We start from the raw sequence: 26,498 nt of genomic DNA on the forward strand, positions 1-26,498 counted from the left end.
CAATCTCAGTCAACTATGTACGACAGGCAAAATGTCGGTCTGCTTGAAAACTAATGTTCTAATTATACGAGGAATTCAATTTCCTCGTTTGGAATGAACAACGTTAAAATCGAGCATTAATGTAATGTGAAAGAAAAAGAGGAAATGGGTGACGAAATTCATAACTAAAAATGGATCTATGATATGTTTTCTGAAGTGTCTTGAGATATGCAATAAGGTAGGGCGCTGGTTGGGCAGACAGGCATAGAGGCGCTACACTGCGCATTGATGTGCAAGATTTCTAATGAATTGTCGACAAAGAAGTTTCTCTTCAAACACCGTTGCCAGAATTTCTAAGAACAACATTAATTACAGATTTGTTACATTCATAACAAATCTACAATTTCTAACGGATTGATTTTCAATATTTGAATTCGGCAAGTGAATTTAGAATAATTAATCAATCAATTTTCTTCTCTGAAAACACGAAAATACCTAAAATTTTAGAAATTTTCATTTTCCAGAAATTCTATCTATAGTTTACTAACGCTAATAAAATAAATTTATTTTCATTTGTTGTCTCGGCAGAACAATCCTCTACCAGTTATCCGGACGACAACAGAAAACTGAAGTTCATGGTGCAACATTTCAAACTAACCAACAAAAATGCAAGCTAAAGTTAAGTTAAATCAAACAAACGTAGGAGTTAATTTAGTAAATCATCATTTGCCATCAAAAATAAGTAAAGAAACGGATTTTCTACTGTGGTACGGAATTTTGAATCTCAAGTCAGGAGTAACATTTAAGTTTAGGACCGATAGAGAACAACACAACATTCAACAGCGTGCAGGGAACATACGATAAGGTTCCACATGATCAGTATTTTGAAAAAAAAAAACAATACCAAAAAAATGAGAAAAAAATTAATCATGAAATTGCAATCCAAGTATATTATTTCGAAGAGGTAGTCCGGAAAAAATTACTCTTGGAATGAACCAGTTCATTATCTATAATTTGTAACAACCACCAGCAGAGCGTCTCTCGTCGCTATTCACCCTTAATTTTGGCGAAGAGCATGACGAAAACGTATGCAATTGGCGATAAAAGCGTTATTATCGTCACATCAGCGATATTAAATACAGTTACAGCCGTGCCAGAGAAGACAAGCGGAAAAATATTATGCATGAGTAACTGGAAAAAAAACCGCGCTTCGATCACAATGATTGCTTGCCTGTAGCCATACGAGAATTCTCATGCGGTGAGAACTGAAAACGGTTATGGCCCAGAAAACGATGGAGCTTCGTAATGAATGCTAATAATGCAATGAGTGGCACATAAGAACGATAGGATTCGCATCGTACAGGGATACTGAAGGTCTACAGATTGCTATGTGCAGGAATCTTTACCTCCAGTTACATGGAGTATTGAGGGAGCTCGTAGACCGGTAATGAATGATAACAATTCAATGGATTGGGTGGCACATAAGAAGAACGATTCGCATCGTACAGGGATACTGAAGGTATACAGATTAATATGTGCAGGAATCTTTGCCTCCAGTTACACGGAGTTATTGAGTGAGCTCGTAGGCCGTGCACAATATACATAGGTTAAACGAGCATTTAATTGAACAATTACACAATTAGGATATCGTACAAATGAGCTTAAGAGTATAAATCTAGAGAAAATATTTCTTTCTGGCTACGTATTTTCTAATTAGGCTAACGAGAGGGAATGTCTATGCCGTTATATTAGCGCAGTACACGAGTTGGCATGAGAATATACAGCCGTGGTACTGAAAACATTGCAGGTACGAGAACAGGACATAGAGAAAACAACGACAACAGTGAAGACAGTTCTATGACGAACGGACAATAAAACTTGTCCACAAAAATTTTGACTTTCCCAAGTGATTCATTTGAGTAGCACAAATAGTCGAGGAACGTGGCAATACAGCGAGCGAGGAACCAAATTAGAAATTAGGATTGACTCGTTGCAACTGCGGCTCATTAATTAAAATCACCAATAAAACAGAGGCAAAAAGTAACTTCCCCAAATGATTGTTGTGGTGGTGCCTGCATCTTGGTAATAGTCATAGTCACAAAAAAAAACAACCAACTACCTACTAACAAAAAATAACTACCAAAAAATAACTACCAACTCTGCATCAGTTGGGACCGATTCATCGATAGGTAGGAGCCAATATGAACTCTGAATAGTAGAATAATTATATAATAAATTTACGCATTCTGAACATTAATAAACGGGAGCAGTTTGGTTGCGAACGAGTTTCGAACTTGCTGCACGTGATAAATGGTATTTTGTCAGCTTGTAATATTTGAATGTAAGGACATTCCTACACTGTCAATGCTTAAGTATAATTTGAATAATAAATTACCCACGCAGAGAAAATTGTCACAGAAATAACCCTTGCAACAAAAACTGTGAAATATTAAATAATAGCCGCGGTTATAACCATCAACAGCGAAATTATAATCGTTAATTCAATTCAACATGGAGCTTTAATTTTCACCCGTAGATTTGGCCTGGGACAGCGAGGCGCCATTTAATTTGCCGCCGAAACAAAAAATTACGCTAACACTTGAGGCACTGCCAGAACGCTGATCTAGAGCCTCAGAACCTGTACAGATTTAGGAAAGTCTACGGTCCAGTCTTTCTTTTCATGGTGGGGCTACTTGGAGAGCTGAATGTGCTGACATTGTGTACGCGAGGGATCTGCTATTCTCACATGACACCTAAAGGAGCGTAGCCAATATGAGTCGAACGGGTGTATCATTACTAGTTCAATTCCATCCCCATTCATGACAGCCTTGAAGCATATAAAAAACTATATACTTTGCCGATATAATGCATCCTGAACTTAGTGACTTACAAGGTGTTTTTGTAATAAAACATCTTTCCAAGTGACAATTTTTTCTATGTCGAGGTTGTGGATATGACGTGGCAGACGAAAATTTTCAGTGGAATGGAAATTATTGAAACAAAGCGATACCTAATAACGACGTGAGACGGAGATTTGTTAACCAAACCTGACGATCGTAAACTGAAACACGAATGTACGATCGTCGTACAACTTACGACAATTGTTACACCCGTTAACTCCCCCAATGAATTACTGGGCCGTTTGCAAGCGCTATGTGTACACTGTTAGAAAAATTATCGTTAACGGTATTACCGGCGTTTCAGTGGCCGGTCGGCAGGTGAAAAGAAACACTGTGTCGCCGTTTTTATTCTAATTTAACACTAGAAATCCGTAAAACATCTGATGAAAACGGCGAAACAGTTTATTTTCACGGGGCGACCGGCCACCAGAACGCCAGTGGGACCGTTTTTTCACCGTTTTCTCTAACAGTGTACGACACGAGTCGCACCACAAGAATGCGAGCCTCCCGAAAGACAGGCCTTAAAGGTAGATTAAAGAAGAATACTACTTGGAAAAGCTCGACTCGTCTTCCCTTCTCATTAAAATATCACACGTAAACGTACATCACGGTTTCGATGCCCCATTGACTTTATAAAGAAATGGAGGCAACTGAGCAGCAACCGATGATGGATCTGTTTCATACTTGGAATCTTTGGCATAAGTTTGGAGAGCTGAAGAGGCGGGCGTGGAGGCAGCTCACACCGCAGACACCTGCGCCTCATCTTCGTCTTCTGTAAATATAAAAAAATAACTACCAACTAGAAAAAAACCAACTAACTACCAAGTAACAAAAGCCAACTAACAAAAAAACCAACATACAAAAAAAAAAAACTAACTACCAACTAACAAAAAATAACTACCAAAAAATAACTACCAACTCTGCATCAGTTGGGACCGATTCATCGATAGGTAGGAGCCAATAGGAACTCGGAATAGTAGATTCATGACATGATAAATTTACGCATTCTGAACAACTGAATGCAAATATGACCGAAGGTGTCGAATAGTAAAAATTCAGTCACAGTAATATATTCACGAGTTTGTTACGCATTCTGAACAACTGAAAAATGAATTTAAAAGCAAAGAAAACGCCAAGAAAATTCACCATATCGATTTGAAAATATCGATATGGTGAAAATACGTTTTCAATATCGATATGGTGAATTTTCTTGGCGTTTTCTTTGCTTTTAAATTCCTTGTGAACTTGCGATATAAGCAGACTAATAATTTCAGAACTGAAAAATGAATACAAATATGGCCGAAGGTTTCGAATAGTAAGAATAGTAAGAAAGAGCATATGTTTAGTCTTAAAATGCCTCGTACCCTACGGAACAACTGATATCTAGAATCGATTTTAAATCTACCGTCCGTTGAAAAGATCTGATCTAAAGGCCAGTCTAGTCAAGAAAAGCACAAGAATCGGCGACAGGCCTATCCAGGCCTACTCTTTAATGCCGAAGATACTATACTATACTAAGAATTCAGTCAGAGTAATATATTCACGAGTTAGCCACCATTTCTAACCATGTTGTGGAGCAGTAGCAGTTCTGTGTGGAGGCTGCGGGGCAGTGTTGTGGTAGTACTGCACCGCAGCGTCCTGGGACATGGCACGCCCCATCTGCTGCAGTTGACGCATCTGAGTGTGCGGGTAGTCTGGTGGCGCTACAGCGCTCACGCCCCGACGCCGCGGGGGACAACCTGGTCCATGAAAACGTCATCATCACCAATACTTAATATAATATATACTGTGGGATGAAACAATGAATTTTAGCGATGATCGGAAGAATTCTTCAGTATTAGAAGACATAGAAAACATGGGCTAGCCGCTAGCGTATCATGATTTACATTCAACACAAAATGAATAACGAATAATTTTCAAACTCCATGTAATATTCGACAGTTACCGAACCGTGGTCAATAATTTTGCGATGCACATTTGAACAAATCTAAAAATTTAGAGCGACACTAATAAATTAAAAAATATATGTAACTGCACTCCATGCGAAAAAGACCAAGAAAAAGAAGACTTAAGCATATAAGAATATAATGAAATCGTATGATCAGCCAACACAAGCACAAAAAAAAAAATTCAAGACAATGCCAACGATATATAATCTGAATAAGCGTAAAATGATTAACATGGTTGGTGGCCTACGGATAAGCGTAAAATAAGGGCGTTCAATAGCAAACATTTTCAAGTGTACGACACGCAAGAACAGAACACGACCGATTAAGAAAAACAAAAAGGCTGAACCATACAAGTAACCAGAACGAAGTTGGTCATGAGAATCAAGGAACGAATGATTGAACGGAGCAAAATTAGACGAAGTGAAAGGAAATTATCGTGAATAGACAAAATAACGGACATACAATAGAGATTAAAGAATTATTTAGGAAACGTAGGCCGTAGCTTACGTCGCACTAATGTCCTAGCTCACCTGTGGAGGATTTGTAGCGAGAGGAAGAGGAGGAAGAACCTGAGGTCTCAGAAGTCCTAGCTTACCTGGAGGATATGTAGCGAGAGGAAGAGGAGGAAGAACCTGAGGTCTCAGAAGTCCTAGCTTACCCGGAGGATTTGTAGCGAGAGGAAGAGGAGGAAGAACCTGAGGTCTCAGAAGTCCTAGCTTACCCGGAGGATTTGTAGCGAGAGGAAGAGGAGGAAGAACAGCTACAGCATTCAGGAAAGGCGGCCTTTCTCTCCGTGCATCTGAGAAGACCCGTGCATTGTTCACTAAAAGTTCGTAATAATTACCAGGCTTATCGTCCATTGTAGCTTAATACGTTCAAAACATTTCATCCACCACGTTATATGAACAAGCAACGACAAAACTGCTAAACAAGCAACAAAATAAAGCAAACTTGAAGTTTACAATTACAATTCCCACTGAAAATCAATCAAGATAAACAATAAATATTAATACTTGGAAAATTCTAGACATGAAGAAAAAAAATGTATGATGAAAAAGAATACACAAAAATATACAAACATAAAACGGTGGTTTTCTGCACGTCACATTAAGTATTTTAACGAGAATCAAGTTGTACCGAGATAAGTTTAAAGAAAAAGATAATAAAATAATTTCGAAGTATTGACTGAAAAATTCTGTAAAATCAAATCGCGATTTCAACATTAAAATTGTACCAAAACAAACAACGGACGTGACACTGTTACGCAGTGAGAAAATCATAATCATTCCATAAAGAAAGTTTCTACTTGAGCTATACATTATATAAGAAATATATACTTGAGCTATAGAAGATTATATAAGAAATGCAGCGTGTATGGCTGAGTCGCTTCTTTGGTATCCTGATCTGGGCAAGTCATTCATAACAAAATATACAGACAAACACAAATATACAGACAAAACATAGCATACCAGGTGCTACTATACTAGGTGCATGATAACTATTAAAAAGTAGATTTTTTGGTTACAGGAGAATATTTGACAGGAGTATGAACAAACATACATGGATTGAATACGACATACCAAGCGAACAATAAATAAAGTAGGGTTAACATACGACATGTATACAGATGCCAACACACTGTTTGCACGACATGTACTGATGATAACACACTTGTCGTATAATAAGGTACATGTATTGGTCCCAAAACAAGGAGCAAACAACGCCTGTACCAGTGATGCAGGTATCAGCACCAGTATAGGTACCAGATGCAGGTATCAGTACCAGCACAGTACCAGATGCAGGTACCAGTACTACACCAACGATGCAGGTACCACTATAGCACAACTCACCAGGTTGCTGCGAGTATCTCCTGTGATGTGGGGGCGGTGAGGGGGGCGGTAGGAAGGGAGCGGTGGAGTGCGTTGGGTCGTCCAGGGAGTTGGAGCTCTGGCAGTCATACTGCGTCGAGATGCCAGAGTCTGTCTCGCACTGACTTACTGCCGCACTCTCTCCTGTCATCGAGCCTAGATAGTATATCATAGTGTTATATTACTATAGTCTATGTGTTAGTACAGCATAGTTATATTACTATGGTATACTGGCAGTCATACTGCGTCGAGATGCCAGAGTCTGTCTCGCACTGACTTACTGCTGCGCTCTCGCCTGTCATCGAGCCTAGATAGTATATCATAGTGTTATATTACTATAGTCTATGTGTTAGTATATCATACATAAAGTTATATTAATATGGTATAATGGTATTATATGCTGCGTCGAGATGCCAGAGTCTGTCTCGCACTGACTTACTGCCGCGCTCTCTCCTGTCATCGAGCCTGGACATGTTAGTCTATGCGTTAGTGCATCATAGTTTTATAAATATGGTATACTGGTATTATGCAATACAATAGCCGGTACAATTATATTGTTGCATATATGAATTACGGATTAGAAAGGATTAGCTCTAAAAAGTAGTCGTTCTACAAAAGAAATAAAGGTGAAAAGAGTGTAATTAATAAGTAAAAAATTAATATAACTACAAAAGCAAATCGAAACAAATAGTTAGGTGTAATTTTACAGTCATTTTCAGTGGTTACAAGCATTCAACAGAATCCATTACCTACAGCTAACGCCATCTATGTAAAAAATTAGAACTTACAAAAGCTATAACAGCTAAAAAGATTTGTTAATACATATTACATATTAGTAATATTTTACTGGTCACATAGTCTAAAATTCAAAGGCAAAACTGTAGATTACAAGATATAATTTCTGTAAATTGTTTCAGCATGCAAAGTCATCCTGTTCTGGGCCTATACTTTCAATAAAAGTTAAGAGATCGTAAGTTCATCAGCCAATCATTGACGGCCTTTCAAGCAAAATCCACCAATCATAGGCAAGAAAATAGAGCGTAAGTACTTACGTTCACTTAGCGAGTTTTGAAAGTATGGCCCCTGGAGCTCTTATTGATCGAAGCAGTAAACATTGCCTACCACTTTATCTTCGAAATTACCAGGTTGAAGAAGTTCAAGAACATATCAATATTAATTCCAATTATTTCTAATTAAATTGGGAGGATATACATAAAAAATTATTTTAGAGTAGGGAAATAGTAAACTATTATTCGCCTCACATTTAGAAATTTGAAATGAAGGACCTGCCGGGGTGGAAAATTGGCCCGTGAAATCAAGAGCGGAGAATTTCAAAATTAAAATAATTGATTCAATTAATTAATTTATTAATAACTAAAAATAATTGATGAATAGAAAAAAAGAGTTAAAATAATGATTTACAAAAAACGATCCCAAGTGAAGCACATCGAACGGTTCAAGCTTCTATCTTCGATTTGAACAATCCCGACACTGAGGCATCATATTTGTACGAAAATAAAAATGTTAGCTTAAACAAAATTATAATCACCTTATCACAATCCTGACAGCAAACAGAAAGTCGCATTGTTCTTGAGTTATTAGAGAAGTGGTTTTGCGTAGCATAAATCGATGAATTACGTAGCTAGATTTGAGGACTTGAAAGCTTTGTTAAAAGCACGAGACAAACTTTCAAATACATTCAACAGCGACTACGCAAAAAATCTCATCCCACGTATTTATTTATTTATTAATACGTAATTAATATTAATAATATTAATAAAAATTAATATTATTTATTAATCCCACGTTAGCGCTCGATTCAAGCTAACAAATTAATATTAAAAACAGCCCCCATGCAGTGATATTTATATACGACTACGGAGATCAAGATCAAGGCTAATTGTAAAGCTTACATAACGTATTCTCGAGAACTGAGAGACTAGAGTATTGTTCTGTAGAGAAGTTGGTTTCATAAGTTTAGCCGCAATAAATTCAGTAGCGAAAAGAATACTTATACGTTGAGTTAAAAAAAAAATCTGGCTTTTAAAAAAGCCTTTAAAAACCCCACGATTGAGCTGTGATATTTCAATATACGATAAAATGTTAGAAGTTCAGCCTATATTATTTATCAGCCGATAAATATTCCTATCGCACGTAAACTTTATCATAACAAATGATATAGAAAAACCTTGTACATATATGAAAGTGTTATTTCTTGCAGCGCAATCTACATTAATTTCTATTAAAACTTGACCAGTTGGTTAACGTCCCGGAAAAGTATAAAAATGAATGAAACATCAACTACTGCATTGCACAGCAATTCTTCCACGATGAAAAAACTGATCAGAAATACGTACGAAGATCCTGTTGAGTTTCGTGGGCCATAACTTGATTCAATTTACAGTTAGAAGCCACATTTCCGAACTCAAACGTGTAATTGTCAGGCTCTTCATCGGCGATGAAAACATTTTCCGGCATCGGGCTCGCACAAAAACTTGGAAATTCGTCAGCTGAACTGTTTTGTTTGGCAGGCTCGGTATTGCAATGCATTAACTTGCGTCCTTCGTAGTTATTCGAGTAGCGAAAGTTTCCATCAACGCTGTCACGAAAACTCGGTTCAAAGCTATGGCTGGGACAGCGATTACGATGTCCGATGTCTTCCGACAGACTGTTCTGAGACGTACGAGAGCAGCGAATGTTTCCATCAACGCTGTCACGAAAGCTCGGTTCAAAGCTATGGCTGGGACAGCGATTACGATGACTGATGTCTTCCGACAGACTGTTCTGAGACGTACGAGAGTGGTACTTATTCCTGACTCTGGTAGTGATGGATAGCAGATGAGAAGAAAAATATCGTTTCGGTGCGCTTTGTCTCCGTTTAACTTTTGACCCATTACCTCCCAGTTCTCCCTTCGTGTTCAGCTTTCCAATAGGTACTACTGATTGGTCTCGGGACACAGTCATGTTCTTGGCAATATTTCGCTCAGAGTTACAGTCATCTTCTTCTTCTTCATCCACGGAAGAAAATTCGGAAGTTGACCGAAGGTTCCCAAGAGATTTGCGATCGGTTATCACATTCTTCATCGTCCCTGTTTCAGTGACCAAAAGAGAGTGTTGTGGACACGGTGAATTGAGTACGTTACCAACATTATCAACGATAGAAATCTCCCTGAAGGGGAATTGTTCGGGTATTTTATTCGACAACATCGAATCATATTTACTACGACTTGCCTTATCTAACCCATTTCCATAGATAACGTGACTACCTTCTAGAATTGTATTAAAACTCGAATTATCTCCGCATAAATTTGAAATGCATCCATCAGAGGCAGCAGAATGCTTAATCATGGAATCATTTGCACATAAACTGACACCAGAGTCACCATATGAAGACGACACATCATATTCGCTATTAAAAATCGTTGCGCTTGCAAACGGCTCAGACAGTACAGAAGTTACGGCACGATCAGTGGTACTGTAAACGTATTTAAGAGACGCGTCCGCTGGTGAAGAAAAGTATAAGTGAACACCGCCATCGCAAGAAGAAAATTCGACGTCCGCATGGTTACCAACACCCTCAGCCTCACCTCCGGCAGAGAAACATTCAGGAAGAGTGGAAAATTCAAATCTGGAAGTCTCAAGAGTCGAGCACGGGATATCGCGAGTAGGAGGGAAGCATGAGAGCCCAAGCTTATAATCATTGCAATTAACTTTGTTGCTACTGAGCTTTGGTTCAATAACATCATTGGAATAACAATTTCGTTCAGTCCGCGTTGACGCACGAGAAATAATAGGTTTACGAGAGAAATGCGATCGGTTTGTAAGATTGTTTTTGGTTGTGTGAGCAGTTCGACGTTTTTTAACAGACTCTTTGGGTTCCGAACTCGCATCGTCATCAGAAGAACAACCACATAACTTGTCATCAATCATGCGTAAAGATGATGCTAATAACTCCTTAATTTTCGCTCTGAACTTCAACTTTCCACTAAATTTAGAACTTGAGAACTCATTGGTTCCGTCCTTAGGGAAAATTTCGAAGGATTCACTACTAACACAGAGAGACTTGGAATGACAACACGGCTGGTCAGACTTGTGTGACTTAGGTGTACGTTCTGCGTCAGTAAAATCAAGTGAAGTCGATCTAATGAAGTTATTATGAACCGATTTGGGGGCAATTTCGTCGCTTAGAATGCAAGGTACCGGTAACGAGAAAAAAGAGCCTCCAAAATTAGGCAGGAAATATGTGTGTTCCTCATCGGTGTCGATGTTCCTCGGTGAAGAGCGAACACTAGCGGACGGTAAAGAGCCAACACTAGCGGACGGTGAAGAGCGAACACTAGCGGACGGTAAAGAGCCAACACTAGCGGACGGTAAAGAGCCATCACCAGCGGACGGTAAAGAGCCATCACTAGCGGACGGTAAAGAGCCATCACTAGCGGACGGTAAAGAGCCAACACTAGCGGACGGTAAAGAGCCAACACTAGCGGACGGTAAAGAGCCATCATTATCAAGGTTTAAATAAGGCATAGCGGGACCATATACCAATGGGCAACATGTTTCACTGCAGCAAAGCGACGGAGCTTCAGAGCATAACACAGGTTCAGCACAAATAAATTTGGTTATGGACTCGCTAGTGAAGGGAATTATCTCTAAATTAGATCTCTCATCATCGGAAGGTATGACAAGTTTCTGAAAACAATGAAAGGAGTTAAGACTAGAAACAGTATTAGACTTATTTGTGAGGTATTGATCAAACAAATTAGAAGAACATAGGCTGGGTCTAGCGGGTTTACCTTGGGTTTGCAACGTACTAGCGGGTTTACCTTGGGTATGCAACTTTCTATCAGGTTTACCTTGAGTATGCAACGTTCTAGCGGGTTTACCTTGGCTATGCAACGTTCTAGCGGGTTTACCTTGGGTATGCGACGTTCTAGCGGGTTTACCTTGGGTTTGCAACGTTCTAGCGGGTTTACCTTGGGTATGCAACTTTCTAGCGGGTTTACCTTGGGTATGCAACGTTCTAGCGGGTTTACCTTGGCTATGCAACGTTCTAGCGGAATTACCTTGGGTATGCAACGTTCTAGCGGGTTTACCTTGGGTATGCAACGTTCTAGCGGGTTTACCTTGGGTATGCAACTTTCTAGCGGGTTTACCTTGGATATGCGACTTTCTAGCGGGTTTACCTTGGGTATGCAACTTTCTAGCGGATTTACCTTGGGTATGCAACTTTCTAGCGGGTTTACCTTGGGTATGTGACTTTCTAGCTGGTTTACCTTGGGTTTGCAATGTTCTAGCGGGTTTACCTTTGGTTCTAGCGGGTTTACCTTGGGTTTGCAACGTTCTAGCGGGTTTACCTTGGGTATGCGACTTTCTAATATTGGAGAGGGTTGTTACAGAGGAGCTCTCAGCACTGAGGTCTACAGGTACAGCAGGGGTGTCAGAGTGTGAGCGTTCGTGGTTAGGACGAGCGTTGATGGAGAGGTTGGAGGCGGCGTTAAGATGAGAGGTTGTGATGGTTGCTAGGCCACCGGCGAGCGCCCCTGAGATTAGGTCCCAACATCGGTTAATTTGCCAGATAGATTTGTTTTTGTTACAGTCGACGGTTAATAGGTCATTTTTTTTATTACAGTCGTCGGTTAATAGGTATTTTTTTATTACAGCCGACGGTTAATAGGTCTTTTTTTTTATTACAGTCGACGGTTAATAGGTCAATTATTTTGTTATTACAGTCGAAAAACGTCAGCGAGGTAAACAAGTAAATGAATTAATATCAAGGTTGTTGATTAGCAAGTTTATCATTGTGAAGTGATTCGTATTTCATCAACAAAAATGAATTCTAAACATTTTAAATAAATTTTTTATGATGATGTACTAGGTTTGATCAATCCGAACCGAGATTGAGGAAAAATATTAATTATGAAGCGTAAGACTAAAGCACACGTGTGAAGTCAGAGTCGCAGATGGTCAGTAAGTTTAGCTGTCAACATTATTTCAATTTGCCCATGCGTGCCAAATACATTTAATTCAATCATCAATCATTGTTGTGGTCTTAATTAAACATAATGATGATATCACATCCCTTGAGTTTAAATGAAAATTAGAAATTGTTTCGCACAACAAGAAGCTCAAAAATTATTAAAATTCTGATATAACTTCAAAGTAAATTAAAAGATTAAGTGTGGAGATTTTCTATATATAATTAATTTATTTTGTGAAAATGTGTACATATACTATATTAGTATGACAAACTATATTTAAGACCTACCAGTGGGGCCCCGTCTGGTGATACGAGGGGAGGGGCCAGGGGACAGACTAGCCCCAGTCAGAGCCAGGGGGTTGGATGCGGGTCGGGGGCCGTGGTAGGGCTTAGTTTTGGCCTCAGCCAGCGCCAGGATCTTGCGCATGGATTGTGGAGACCCAGCGCCTGCCCGGGACAATAGTGTCATGGTGTCAAGCAACCTTAGCTGGGCAGCGCTACTTTGAAATGTAGCGGCCGCTACCGCTAGATGCTCTAAATGTAGCGGGCGCTACCGCTACATGCTTTAAATGTAGCAGCCGCTACCGCTACCGCTAGATGCTCTAAATGTAGCGGGCGCTACCGCTACCGCTACATGCTCTAAATGTAGCGGGCGCTACTGCTACCGCTACATGCTCTAAATGTAGCGTCCGCTACCGCAACCGCTACATGCTCTAAATGTAGCGGGCGCTACCGCTACCGATACAATTGCTTAAATGTAGCGCCGCTACCACTACCGCTACTGAAAATGCAGCGCGCTACTGCCCACCTCTGGAAGCAACTGAACAACAAACATTATATGGGCCACTATGTAAATCAACAAGCAAAATATATAGAATGTAAATGAACGAGACCGTGGTAAGCTGTAAAAAATGCTAAGCATTGTGGCAACGATTAACGTTATAATCAAGGTAAGTTTTTTCTTTTAATTCAAATGTGTCTATGATTTTATGAAGTGTGTGAGATGGCCAGAGAATAGAATGAATTTTTATTGCTACTTTGTTTGATTTATATAGCGGTTGCGAAATTTTAACTAATGTTTTGCACATTAAACTGATTGTAAGAAAAAATTATTATTTTTATTATTTTATTATTATAAAATTATTAAATGTTCTAATTGGCGGGTGAAATAAACTGACCACTTTAGAAGAAAGCAATTTTTTAGTCAAACAATTTGTATAAAATGATTAATGAATTAGGAGTGAATTTAGAGAATAGGACAATTTTTAGCGAATTAGGATAAATTTAGTGAGTTAAGAAAAATTAGGTAAATTTAGTGAGTTAGGATAAATTTAGCGAATTATGATAAATTGATTGAATTAGGATGCTATTCTAGTGGATTAGAAATTTTTTTAGTGACTTAGGATGAATTAGGACAAAGTTATTACCGAATTTGACAGGCTTCCTGCCGTCAGAAGCATGGGATGTGGATGAGGTGGAAGAAGTGGTGGAGGGCGTGGGGGAGTGCGGTCTCCTGCGCTGGGGATTAGAGGAGGAGGGAGCGCTGCTGCTGCTCGTGTTGCTGCTCGTGTTGCTGCTCGCTTGACTGCTCATGCTGCTGCCTGATGCTACTCCGCTGCTCGTACTTGATGTCGCTCCTAAGAAAAAGCGCAAAAAAAAATTTTAATAATAATTCCTAAGAAAATATAATTTTTTAGATAATAGTTGAAGAAATTTAGGACGAGAGAAAATATTCGTAAAAAAGAAAAAGCGATACTCGATGTCACTCCTAAGAGAAAATAATTTTTTAATAATAGAAAAAGCGAAAAAATAATGTTTAATAATGATTGAAGAAATAAAGGAAGAGAGAAAAAATAATCTTTAATAATAATTGAAGAAATACAGGAAGAGAGAAAATATTTGTAAAAAAGAAAAAACTAAAAAATAATTTTTAATAATGATTGAAGAAATAAAGGACGAGAGAAAATAATTGTAAAAAAGAAAAAGCGAAAAAATAATTGTTAATAATGATTGAAGAAATAGAGGAAGAGAGAAAATATTTGTAAAAAAGAAAAAGCGATACTCAATGTCGCTCCTAAGAAAAAATATTTTTTAATAATAATTGAAGACATACAGGAAGAGAGACAATATTTGTAAAAAAGAAAAAGCGAAAAAATAATATTTAATAATAATTGAAGAAATAAAGGAAGAGAGAAAAAATAATCTTTAATAATAATTGAAGAAATACAGGAAGAGAGAAAATATTTGTACAAAACAATTTTTTTGATAATAATAATAATTAATTGAGTCGCTCCTAAGAAAAATATTTTTTAATAATAATTGAAGAAATTTCGGACGTTAGAAGATATTTTTAAGAAACAAATTTTTTAATAATGATAATAATTAAATGAATATAAGAAGAGAAAAAATATTTTTACGTTCACAAAATTTTGGATGTTTCCTGATAAGAAAAAATAAATGAGCATACACGTATTTTAGTTCCTAAATTTAAGCACAAGATCAACAGTTAGAGTGCCAAATTTGCCAGCATTTCGAATAAAACTTGACAAAAAATTTGCTAAGATCTTTTGCACAAATCACAAGAGAAAATTTGTAAAATTCTGAGAGAAATTGGTAAAATTCTAAGAGAAATTTGCAAAATTATGAGAGAAATTTGTAAAATTGTGTGTGTGAAGACCTGAAGAAGTGGCAGTAGGAGCGGTGCTGTGGCTGGCGCCAGGCTCGCAGAGGTAAGACTTCTTCTCGAGCTCGTCCTCGTCAGTAGTGACCGAGAGCTTAGCGAGGTACGCCTTCACGCGCCGTACCATCTGAGCCTGGACATGCGATATATATTTCATTAACAACAACATTTCAAAAAAATATATATATATGAAAATGAAATTCAACTACCTGGACAAACGATATGTTTCACCAACAACAATATTTAAATAAAATAGTTGGCCATAAAAACTAAATTCGACTAGGTGGATATGAAAAGAATCAACTAGTTGGATATGAAGAAAATATTCAACTAGTTGGATATGAAAAAAATCAACTTGTTGGATGAGAACAAAATATTCAACCAGTTTGTTATGGAAAAATCAACTAGTTGGATGTGAACAATATATTAAAATAGTCGGATATGAAAAAATTAACTGGTTAGATGTGAACAAATATTCAACTAGTTAGATAAAGTGAGTACTAGTACTTCTATTTCATAATTTAATTAGATCCCCAACCGTACGAGCTCTAATGAGCGTACTACAATACAACCATTCAAAGACAACTAACTCACTTTACTTTACTTTAGCAACGTAATTTAAATACCGTAACTCAACTAATTATGGCACAATGTGTTCGTAGTTTATAAAATTACCGAAACACCAGCTATCAAGAATTTCTAATAAGAATATAACAAATGTCAGTCTTCTTCGTTAAATTAATAAACACTAAATAATGTCTTGTTTAGAAGTTGTTTATATTAATAGGAGATCACAAATATTTTTCTTCCATGTTAACACGTATTTTTCGACAAAAGCAAACTTGTTTCATTTTTCTCTCTCATCAGTTACTCAAAACTATACGTCACAATCGACTAAATTTCAAGGTTTAAAATCAGTACAAAACTAAATTTAAAAAACGCACAATATCATTTATCTTTAACGCAGTTAAATAATATTGTCGAACGCAGTCTAAAATTATGAAGAAAATTTAAAAACCCAACAGATTTTGCACAAGGAAGCCCATTTCAAAATAGAACGTCTTCATTTAACATGTCAAGAGTTTTCATATTCATAGTATATACCACTCATACTAGAGCTTTTTATGAAACCCCAAGTCAGTTACCCCACATAAAACGAGCTTCAGTTCACTAATTCAAACAAGTATTTCGTTACTGAGAGACAACATCCAAATGAAACTAAATACCACAACGATATAAATCTGTACTCATCTGCTTAGATTTATTAGTAAGATTGATTTAAAAATTTTGGAAGCTCTGGCACACATCATAGTAAACAAAATATAGAAAGACTTTTTTTTAGCCACATTGATATTTCGTCAAATTCCATTTGAGTGCTAATGGTGGAATCCAGTTTACAGGAAACCTACTCGTAATTAAGTACTAAATTTCAAATTTTGACAATTTTTCACTTTTCACTTCCAGATTTTCACAAATTTTGACAAGTTTTGACTTTTCACTTCCAGATTTTCACAAATTTTGACAAGTTTTGACTTTTCACTTCCAGATTTTCACAAATACTTTGTAATAGAGAGTTATTTTCTGACCTCTTCGAACATTTTCTTCTTGTCGTGCGTGGTGGCAGACTTGTTCCTCCTCTTGACTGTGTTGTGATGTTGTCCGGCGCTCATCTGGTTCATGGCGAACATGGCGGTGCTCACGGGCTGCCCTCCGCTCTCAACCATGCTCACCAGGTCCTGTGATAACATATAAATTTGCTTTATATTAACACTTTTAAAATTAACACATGCTCACTAGGTCCGGTGGTAACACATAAATATGCTTTATATTACAACTTATTTATTAAAACTTTATGTGTAGCGAACATGGCTGTGCTCACAGCTGGCCTCCGCTCTCAACCATGCTCACCAGGTCCTAAGGTAACACGTAAATTGGCTTTATATAAGCATTTTTAAAATTAACACATGCTCACCAGGTCCTTAACACATAAATTTGCTTTATATTACAATTTTTCATTAAAACTTCATTTATACATTTACTTTACTCTCGTTATAACACTTTAATAGTGTTGCTGAAAACTTCACTCTCAATCATGCTTACCAGGTCCTGGTATAACGCATAAATTTCCTTTATATTACGACTTTCTCATTAAAACTTTATGTATACACTTACTTTAGTCTCGTTATAACACTTTAATGGTCTTGCTGAATAGTTGACCTTAACTAGTCCCTAATCATTTAATAGAGAGTCAACATCCATAAATAGAAAGTTGACAACAATTACACTGATGAAAATTATTTGAATAGATATTGACAATTAATGTAAGGTATTTTTGAACAGATATTGCATATATAAAAGTTCAAGGGTCATTAATGGCCATAAAGCATGTAGAGGTACAGCACACATTACAACATTGTAGTCAACATATCTCTTACATATGGACAAGTCAAAAATATCTCTTACATATGGACAAGTCAACAATATCTCTTACATATGGACAAATCAACATATCTCTTACATATGGACAAGTCAACAATATCTCTTACATATGGACAAGTCAACAATATCTCTTACATATGGACAAGTCAACATATCTCTTACATATGGACAAGTCAACATGTCTCTTACATATGGAGTCGAACACATGCTCTGAAGGTCTCTGATGTAGCGGGAAATCATGCGCAGAGTTTCGAAGTTTATGAGACCTTTAGAACTTTCTTCGTTGCCGTCGTGTGCAAAGCGTAGATCTTTGGCCACCACGGGGTAAAATGGAATCTGTACAGAACAAAAATAAATGTCGGGTGCATTAGTACAATTGCCTCACATTTCAATCGTTTCTTTTTCTTCAATAGTTTTTCATTTTTTGAAATTTGAACGCTTCGTGAGAAAGCATCGTCCTAGGCACAAATTTATTTATGTTGTTACCTTCGATCTGAAGATATTGGAATGATTGAATAGTTTTTATTGTTAATTATTAAAGTTGTTAATTATTTCAAGGTAGTTAACCCATATTGCTCAACCGCTTAAGACTGATATGAGGACATGAGCTGACGGTCAAAAACCTATACGACCAAGTGAAATAAAAAAATAAATTAGTAAACTATAAACAATAAATGGCGTAACACAAAATAGTCAATGCAACACCTAACAATGAACAGACAATTCAAATATTACTCAGCAACGATGCATCCCATACTGCGATAAAAGATATGAATTTGATAATTGTAACAAAATGTAATTATAACGCAATAGCCACAAAAATATGAGCTTGCATAATAACGTACACAGGGCGGTTGCGTAGCATCATCGTGAATAAGGTTCCTATATTTGCTACAAATATGAGCTTGCATATGTACACCGTTAGAAAAAGGACCGTAAACGGTAATACCGGCGTTTCAGTGGCCGGTCGGCACGTGAAAAGAAACACTGTTTCACCGTTTTTATTCCAATTTAACACCAGAAATCCGTAAAATATCTGATAAAAACGGCGAAACAGTTTATTTTCACGGGGCGACCGGCCACTAGGATGCCGGTGGGACCGTTTTTTCACCGTTTTTTCTAACAGTGTAATAACGTACACAGGGCGGTTGCGTGGCATCATCGTGAATAAGGTTCCTATATTTGCTCATATTCCTGCTGGGGTCCATGAGATCCTGCAGGTCTTGAAACAATCGATGATATTTGCCGGGCAGACGTTCCCAGGTGGCGCGCAGTCTGCTCACGCTGCGGTGGCCCAGGCCCGACAAAATAGCGAACATCGAGTTGAAGTTCTTGCATTCTTTGCATTGTCCTGGAAAATAATGAATGATTTTGATGAAATCTGGTCTGAAAAACATAAGTAACGAGTTGAAGTTCTTGCATTCTTTGCATTGTCCTGGAAAAGAAAGAATGATTTTGATGAACTGTGATAAAAAAACATAAATAACGAGTTGAAGTTCTTGCATTCTTTGCATTGTCCTGGAAAATAATGAATGATTTTGATGAACTGTGATAAAAAAAAGATGAATAACGAGTTGAAGGCCATGTGTTGTAATGGAGACCGAGCAATATATATTTATTTTAATAATATATTTAGAAAATGTAAAAATTATTTCGAGGGGTAAACGAAAATCTTGTAAACTTTTGTTGATCAGACGATATTCCAGAAATAATTACGAAAAAATTTAAAAGGAAATAAAATTGATCATATATAGCAGCAACAAAATGATAAGCTCTGGTAGTGAACAATGTTAAGTGCTTTCCAAGAACTTACTTGCTACTTTGATGAACTGCTTGATGATTTTAGAGCGCTTGACTATATTGAGCTCGGAGCAAACCTCGGTGACTACCCAGAACATTTCTCTGTTGACCAGCTGAGGGGAACGAAACATGTTAGGCTATGTTTTATACATGTTAGGTTATGTTATACATGTTACGCATGTTGAACATGTTAGGTTATGTTATACATGTCACGCATGTTGAACATGGTATGTTATGTTAAACATGTTATGTTATGTTATCCATGTTACGCATGTTGAACATGGTATGTTATGTTAAACATGTTATGTTATGTTATGTTAAACATGTTGGGTTATGTTAAACATGGTATGTTATGCTAAACATGTTAGGTTATGTTAAACATGTTACGTATGTTGAACATGGTATGTTATGTTAAACATGTTCTGTTATGTTGAACATGCTATGTTAAGGAAGAGACATTAAGAAGGGGACTGAAGGAAATGCACGGAGCTGTCAAACACTGTTAAGTTTTACTTATATACGATCTGACAGATTGAATTTTTTCTTCCGCGTCCGATCTCTCTAAGAACCTCTGGAATCAAAGTAAAAGATCTTTTCCAGCGGCCACCAGGGCAATTCCAAAATATGATTATAATATTACATGCACATGATAATATTCCCCAGGAATTTAAAAGTAAAGAAAATAGCCAAAAAGTTCACCATTTCTTATAAGAGAAAACGTTTCGGAGTCCAGCTCCATCGTCAGTTCAAAACCTAGAACACAGGTAAACATGTTACGCATGTTGAACATGGTATGTTATGTTAAACATGTTATGTTAAACATGTTATGTTATACATGTTACGCATGTTGAACATGGTATGTTCAAAACCTAGAACACAGGTATGTACCTGTGTTCTAGGTTTTGAACTGACGATGGAGCTGGACTCCGAAACGTTTTCTCTTATAAGAAATAGTGAACTTATTGGCTATTTTCTTTACTTTTAAATTCCTGGTAAATTTGCGACTTAAGCAGCCAAGTGATTTTAATACTGATAATATTCATATTGATCACACAATTCTAACAAAACTCACCTCCGCAAACTGTGACAGCGCCGGAGTGCCGTACTTGGACTTGAGTTCGAACAGATGATCGATATATTCCGTGGGTTCAATTTGTCGGAAGATGGCGAAGTCTTCGAGTGTTAATTGTATGGCCAACTCAACTGAATTGAGCTGTAGGAATGTCACCTGAGACTCTTTGATGAGCTCGTGAACGATCTCGTCAGGCACCAAATTCTGCGAGCTGGCGATGTTCTTCAGGTAATAGCGGCTGCTTAGACCTGTACGAACATTAAAAAAATATAATAGTCAACTTCCGGCACAGAGATCATGATAATAGTATTTTTATAACTAGGTATTATATTGTATAAACATAATCGTCAACTTAAGACGTTAAGACAACTTACGGCACTGATATCATGATTCGTCAGAGATAATAGTATTTTTACAACTATTATATTGTATAAACATAATCGTCAACTTGAGACGTTGAGATCATGACCACCTCAGCGCAATGGTATGAACAAAACAATTACATTGTTCAAATTGGTATGTGAAATCATACGGATTCAAGCGACCCAATAACAATTTAGCCTCGTGTATCATTTCTACCTGGTGTTTAGCAGGCAAACTAAATTGTTTCAACTTCTATGTACAAGAATTAAATTTAGTTTGATTGATTATCTGACTCTTTCGAATTTTGATTAAGGGTTTATCAATAGGGAATGGTTCATTCTGATATTATTATAGTATTTCAATTTGACCATTGGTTCAGAACTAAGAAACGCTTCTCGTCCAGAAGGAAGGAGCCATTTCATGATAACGCTTGCAAAAATCATGGGAAACACTCACACTTCTTCTATTGTTCTACCAAACCAACGAGCAAAAACTCATATGGAACGAAAACAATTCTTCTATTCACAGTCGCGGCCCAAAATTTACAAATTCATTTATATTAATTGAACAGTTGTTACAATAAATATTTTCAGACATCTATCCAATCACTGAAATATTTGCTATATTGAATACGTACCGATTCTTTCCGCAAGGTTCTGTAATCTTTCAGGCAATCGCTTTTGTTTACGAATACTCATTTGGAACGAAAACCGATTTTCTGTTCACAGTCGCGGCACAAAATTTACAAATTAATTCATGTTACGGTAATTGAAAAGGTTACATAAAATATTTTCAGACATCTATCCAACCACTTAAATATTTGCTAAATTGAATACGTACCGATTCTTTCCGCAAGGTTCTGTAGTCTATCAGGCAATCGCTTTTGTTTACGAATGCCTTCTTCCGTAACCGTGACCTCATAGAGCGCGTAATTAGAAGATCCTGCCTGGTCGTTAATATTAAATATCTGTAGCGCTAACATGACGACTTCTCGCGCCGTTGTTTCTTGGTGTACGGGCAGAAATTTGGCTGATTGATCTGAAGCTCGGTATACCTGCGGTAAAAAGATGAACCTGTTAATAGACTGAACAATTTAGATGTAAAGGAAAATGTTCGTACAAGAGCAGAGATGGTAGTATTTTAATAGGAGTATCAGGAGGTTTTCCAGCGCAGCAAAAAACAATCTTTTTTGCACCGCGGTATTGGAGGATGACCCATTTACGGTGTTCACCATCGAGGATGACACATTTACGGTGTTCAATCTTTAATTGAATCGAAACTGCCAAAATAAAACCTTAAAAACAATCGATTCTCAAAGGAAAGTAACATATCAAGACGTAATTGACCTTTGAAAACGGTATACCTAAATACTTAAAACAGTCAATGCATATGAAATAACACCTGAACAGTATAACTCATTAAGAAATCGTCAATGCTTCCAAAAATTACACCACAAGCCACGAACAGGTAAGAGAACACCCCAGAAGAACAAGAGAAGACCTTAAGGACGTGTTAAAAGTAAGAGAACACCCCTACAAGAACAAGAGAACACCCTAATGAACAAGAGAACACCCTAAAGAACAAGAGAAGACCTTCAGGACGTGTTACAAGTAAGAGAACACCCCTACAAGAACAAGAGAACACCCTTAAGAACAAGAGAAGACCTTCAGGACGTGTTACAAGAACAAGAGAACACCCCTACAAGAACAAGAGAAGGCCTTAAGGACGTGTTACAAAAAAGAGAACACCTCTACAAGAACAAGAGAACACCCTAAAGAACAAGAGAAGACCTTCAAGACGTATGACAAGTAAGAACACCCTATAATGAAGAACAAGAGAACACCTTCAGGACGTGTTACAAGTAAGAGAACACCCCTACAAGAACAAGAGAACACCCTTAAGAACAAGAGAACACCCCTTAAGAACAAGAGAACACCCTAAAGAACAAGACATCACCTTGAGGACGTGTTCAGGGAACTCCTGGCGGGTCTCCTCGTAAGAACAAGAGAACACCCCTAAAGAACAAGAGAACACCCTACAAGAACAAGACATCACCTTGAGGACGTGTTCAGGGAACTCCTGGCGTGTCTCCTCGTAAGAACAAGAGAACACCCTACAAGAACAAGAGTACACCCTTAAGAACAAGACATCACCTTAAGGACGTGTTCAGGGAACTCCTGGCGTGTCTCCTCGTAAGGACAAGAGACCACCCTTAAGAAGAACAAGAGAACACCCCTAAAGAACAAGAAAGCACCTTAAGGACGTATGACCAGTAAGAGAACACCCCTACAAGAACAAGAGAACACCTTCAGGACATGTTACAAGTAGGAGAACACCCTAATGAACAACAGACCACCCTTAAGAACAAGAGAACACCCTTAAGAACAAGACATCACCTTAAGGACGTGTTCAGGGAACTCCTGACGTGTCTCCTCGTAAGGACAAGAGAACACCCCTACAAGAACAAGAGAACACCCAGAAGAACAAGACATCACCTTGAGGACGTGTTCAGGGAACTCCTGGCGTGTCTCCTCGTAAGGTATGGCCGTGAGGTCAGGGTTGCTGTGGCTGTGGAACGCAGCGCCCCCCACACTGGATGACTGCGACGATACGCTCTCATCGCTGTGTGCTCCAGACTCCCTTGTGTTAATACCATCATAGTATCAGCGTAATATTAGATTATATAATAAAATATAATAAATAGAAATATATTATTATCGTAAATATGTTAATAACCGTAATAACAATTATTACTATAATAATTATAATATCAGCGTAATAATTTGGCATATTATTATCATTAGTTATAATATTTAAAACTAGTAACGTCAATGTAATCTCCCAGACATAATTGGTAAGTTTATTTGTAACCAGCAATATCAAATGTATGGCATTGCAAGCATTGTCACCTGAAGTATATTTCTTACAACATAAATTCTTTAATTACTACTAAAATTAAGCCTTTTAATATCCCAGCTCTGCTATGTTCTGTCGAACTATCCATATAATAGTAAAATACAAATATTATAATAATGTAATAATCTTAAATATTTTTTTTTTATGAGAGATATGAAAGATTCAATATGACTGCTCACAATAGATTCTTTCCATTGCATTAACACACAAATTTTCATTTCATAAATACACATCCAATATATAATTATACAGCCAATGTGTATTTTTAAACACACAGCCACACAATAAAAAAAGTCATTTGCTGTCACTTACAATTGACTGTTCTTGGGGAGAAGATTCTTGATAGCATCTTTAAGCCAGTGAGCTTTAAGCGTCATGAAGGCAGCCTTATGGTTATTAGGATCCTTCTTAGAGCGAGGGGACGCGAGGGTGTTGACCAGGTTGAGGGTAGACGCAAACTCTGCAGAGACGCTCTTGTTGCTGTGACCGCTGCCACTGCTCACGTCTGATGTCTTGCGGTGGTGTACACGAGGGGACGTGTTCGGGGTCTGCAGCATCTCTTTGAACGCTGCGTGGGTGAATTGTATGTCAATAAATGAATAGTGGAGTGAATACATGAATAGCAGAGTGTTAGACGAGAGGGGACGTGTTGGGGGTCTGCAGCATCTCTTTGAACGCTGCATGAGTAAAGTATATTTGAATAAATGAATAGCAGGGTGAATAAATGGATAGGGGACTAGAAAAAAGGATACGATAGTAAATAAATGAATAGCAAAGTGGTGCACGCGAGGGGACGTGTCGGGGGTCTGCAGCATCTCTTTGAACGCCGCACGTATGAGTTATATGTGAATAAATGAATGGCAGAGTGAATACATGTGTACGAGAGTGAATAAATGGATACGAGAGTAAATTACGTCTGATGTCTTGCGGTGGTGTACGCGAGGGGACTTGTTGGGTGTCTGCAGCATTTCTTTGAACGCTGCGTGAGTGAATTATATGTGAATAAATGAATGGCAGAGTGAATACGTGGATAAGAGAGTGAATACATGAATAGGGGACTAGATAAAAGGATAGGAGAGTGAATAAATGAATAGGGGACTAGATAAAAGGATAGGAGAGTGAATAAATGAATGGCAGAGTGAATAAATGTGTACGAGAGTGAATAAATGAATACGAGGGTGAATAGGAGGGTGGTGGACGCGAGGGGACGTGTTCGGGGTCTGCAGCATCTCTTTGAACGCTGCATGAGTCAAGTATATGTGAATAAATGAATGTCAGAGTAAAAGGTTGCAAGCTTTGGACCTGAACAAATATTATGGAAAACAGTGCATGGCAGCGTAAAACACGTTGATAAGAACAGGCAGCACAAGCATATCGCCATCATAAGTTTTAAAGTATTTTCAATCTCGCCACCTGCCACTAACTCGAACGATCAGCGACCATATGACACATAAATGAAAGAGAACGAATAAAAATTACAAATTATAATCCTATAATAATAAATTATAATAGAAAAAGTTGAAAATATGACGTGAACATCGCTGACCTAGAAGATTATCACCCACTCACCCAGCAGATTGTCACCACTCACCCAGCAGATTGTCACCACTCACCCAGCAGATTGTCACCACTCACCCAGTAGATTGCCACCACTCACCCAGCAGATTGCTCTTAACAGTTATCGCGAGATGACACGTAGATCGCAGTATCTCGAGTGCGCGCGCGTGTTCGATTTGCTCGAAGCTTTGGCCGTTCACTTCCAGGATTTGGTCCCCGCGTTTCAGTCCGACTTCTTCAGCTTTGCTGCCTTTCTCAACCTGACAGAAATGTTTACAAGTTATTCATGGTCCAGGTATGTTTATTCTTACTCATACTTGCTGCCTTTCTCAACCTGGAAATGTTTATAAGTTATTCGTGGTCCAGGTATGTTTACTCTTATTTAAACTTAAAATGTTCATGTTTCTTGGTCAAAGATATTCTAGGAGTAGGTATCAAATGCGTTAAAAGATTTATGTTTAATATTCATGGTACAGGTAGATTTATTCTTATTTAAACTTAAAATGTTCATGTTTCTTGGTCTAAGATATTCTAGGTCCAGGTATCAAATGCTTTAAAAGAATTGTACCGGCATCAGCTTTATAGTTGATGGTCAATGTGTGTAGAACGGCATGCGGGACAGACGGGAGAGATTCGTCATGTTATACGATAAGGTTAAAGGCACTTTAATGCAAGTTACCTTAGAGATAAATATTCCATAAGGCTTCTTCAAGCCTCCTAGTGACGGGAGAGATTTGCCATGTTATACGAAAGGTTAAAGGCACTTTAATGCAAGTTACCTTCGAGATAAATATCCCATAAGGCTTCTTCAAGCCTCCTAGTGACGGGAGAGATTGATCATGTTATAAGATAAGGTTAAAGGCACTTCAATGCAAGTTACCTTAGAGATAAATATTCCATAAGGCTTCTTCAAGCCTCCTAGTATGGAGAAATGCAGGATCTCGTCTCTAGAAGGACGCGTGAGTGTTACGGTGCGAGATCTTGCCTTCGCTGCGCAC

General features: G+C 37.8%; 1 protein-coding gene across 1 annotated transcript in view; it reads right to left on the reverse strand.

Moving 5' to 3' along the window:
- Positions 1 to 3,293: 3,293 nt before the first annotated feature.
- LOC108680204 (rap guanine nucleotide exchange factor 2) overlaps positions 3,294 to 26,498 on the reverse strand; it is a 41,129-nt gene continuing 17,924 nt past the window's right edge. Inside the window, exons 9-27 of the mRNA XM_047882890.1 lie at positions 25,601 to 25,760; positions 24,256 to 24,511; positions 23,419 to 23,667; positions 22,984 to 23,140; positions 21,868 to 22,081; positions 20,665 to 20,912; positions 19,606 to 19,705; positions 18,932 to 19,143; positions 17,982 to 18,128; positions 16,940 to 17,089; positions 15,351 to 15,486; positions 14,101 to 14,310; positions 12,962 to 13,120; positions 12,051 to 12,236; positions 9,054 to 9,785; positions 6,679 to 6,852; positions 5,365 to 5,627; positions 4,445 to 4,622; positions 3,294 to 3,651 (exon numbers count right to left, since the gene is read on the reverse strand). Coding sequence (XP_047738846.1) covers positions 3,617 to 3,651; positions 4,445 to 4,622; positions 5,365 to 5,627; positions 6,679 to 6,852; positions 9,054 to 9,785; positions 12,051 to 12,236; positions 12,962 to 13,120; positions 14,101 to 14,310; positions 15,351 to 15,486; positions 16,940 to 17,089; positions 17,982 to 18,128; positions 18,932 to 19,143; positions 19,606 to 19,705; positions 20,665 to 20,912; positions 21,868 to 22,081; positions 22,984 to 23,140; positions 23,419 to 23,667; positions 24,256 to 24,511; positions 25,601 to 25,760 — 3,966 coding nt within the window. The 3' untranslated portion in view covers positions 3,294 to 3,616. The remainder of the gene's footprint in view (positions 3,652 to 4,444; positions 4,623 to 5,364; positions 5,628 to 6,678; positions 6,853 to 9,053; positions 9,786 to 12,050; positions 12,237 to 12,961; positions 13,121 to 14,100; positions 14,311 to 15,350; positions 15,487 to 16,939; positions 17,090 to 17,981; positions 18,129 to 18,931; positions 19,144 to 19,605; positions 19,706 to 20,664; positions 20,913 to 21,867; positions 22,082 to 22,983; positions 23,141 to 23,418; positions 23,668 to 24,255; positions 24,512 to 25,600; positions 25,761 to 26,498) is intronic.

The sequence above is a fragment of the Hyalella azteca genome, unplaced genomic scaffold (genome assembly GCF_000764305.2).
Source record: "Hyalella azteca isolate HAZT.00-mixed unplaced genomic scaffold, Hazt_2.0.2 contig11575, whole genome shotgun sequence".
Lineage (NCBI taxonomy): Eukaryota > Metazoa > Arthropoda > Malacostraca > Amphipoda > Hyalellidae > Hyalella > Hyalella azteca.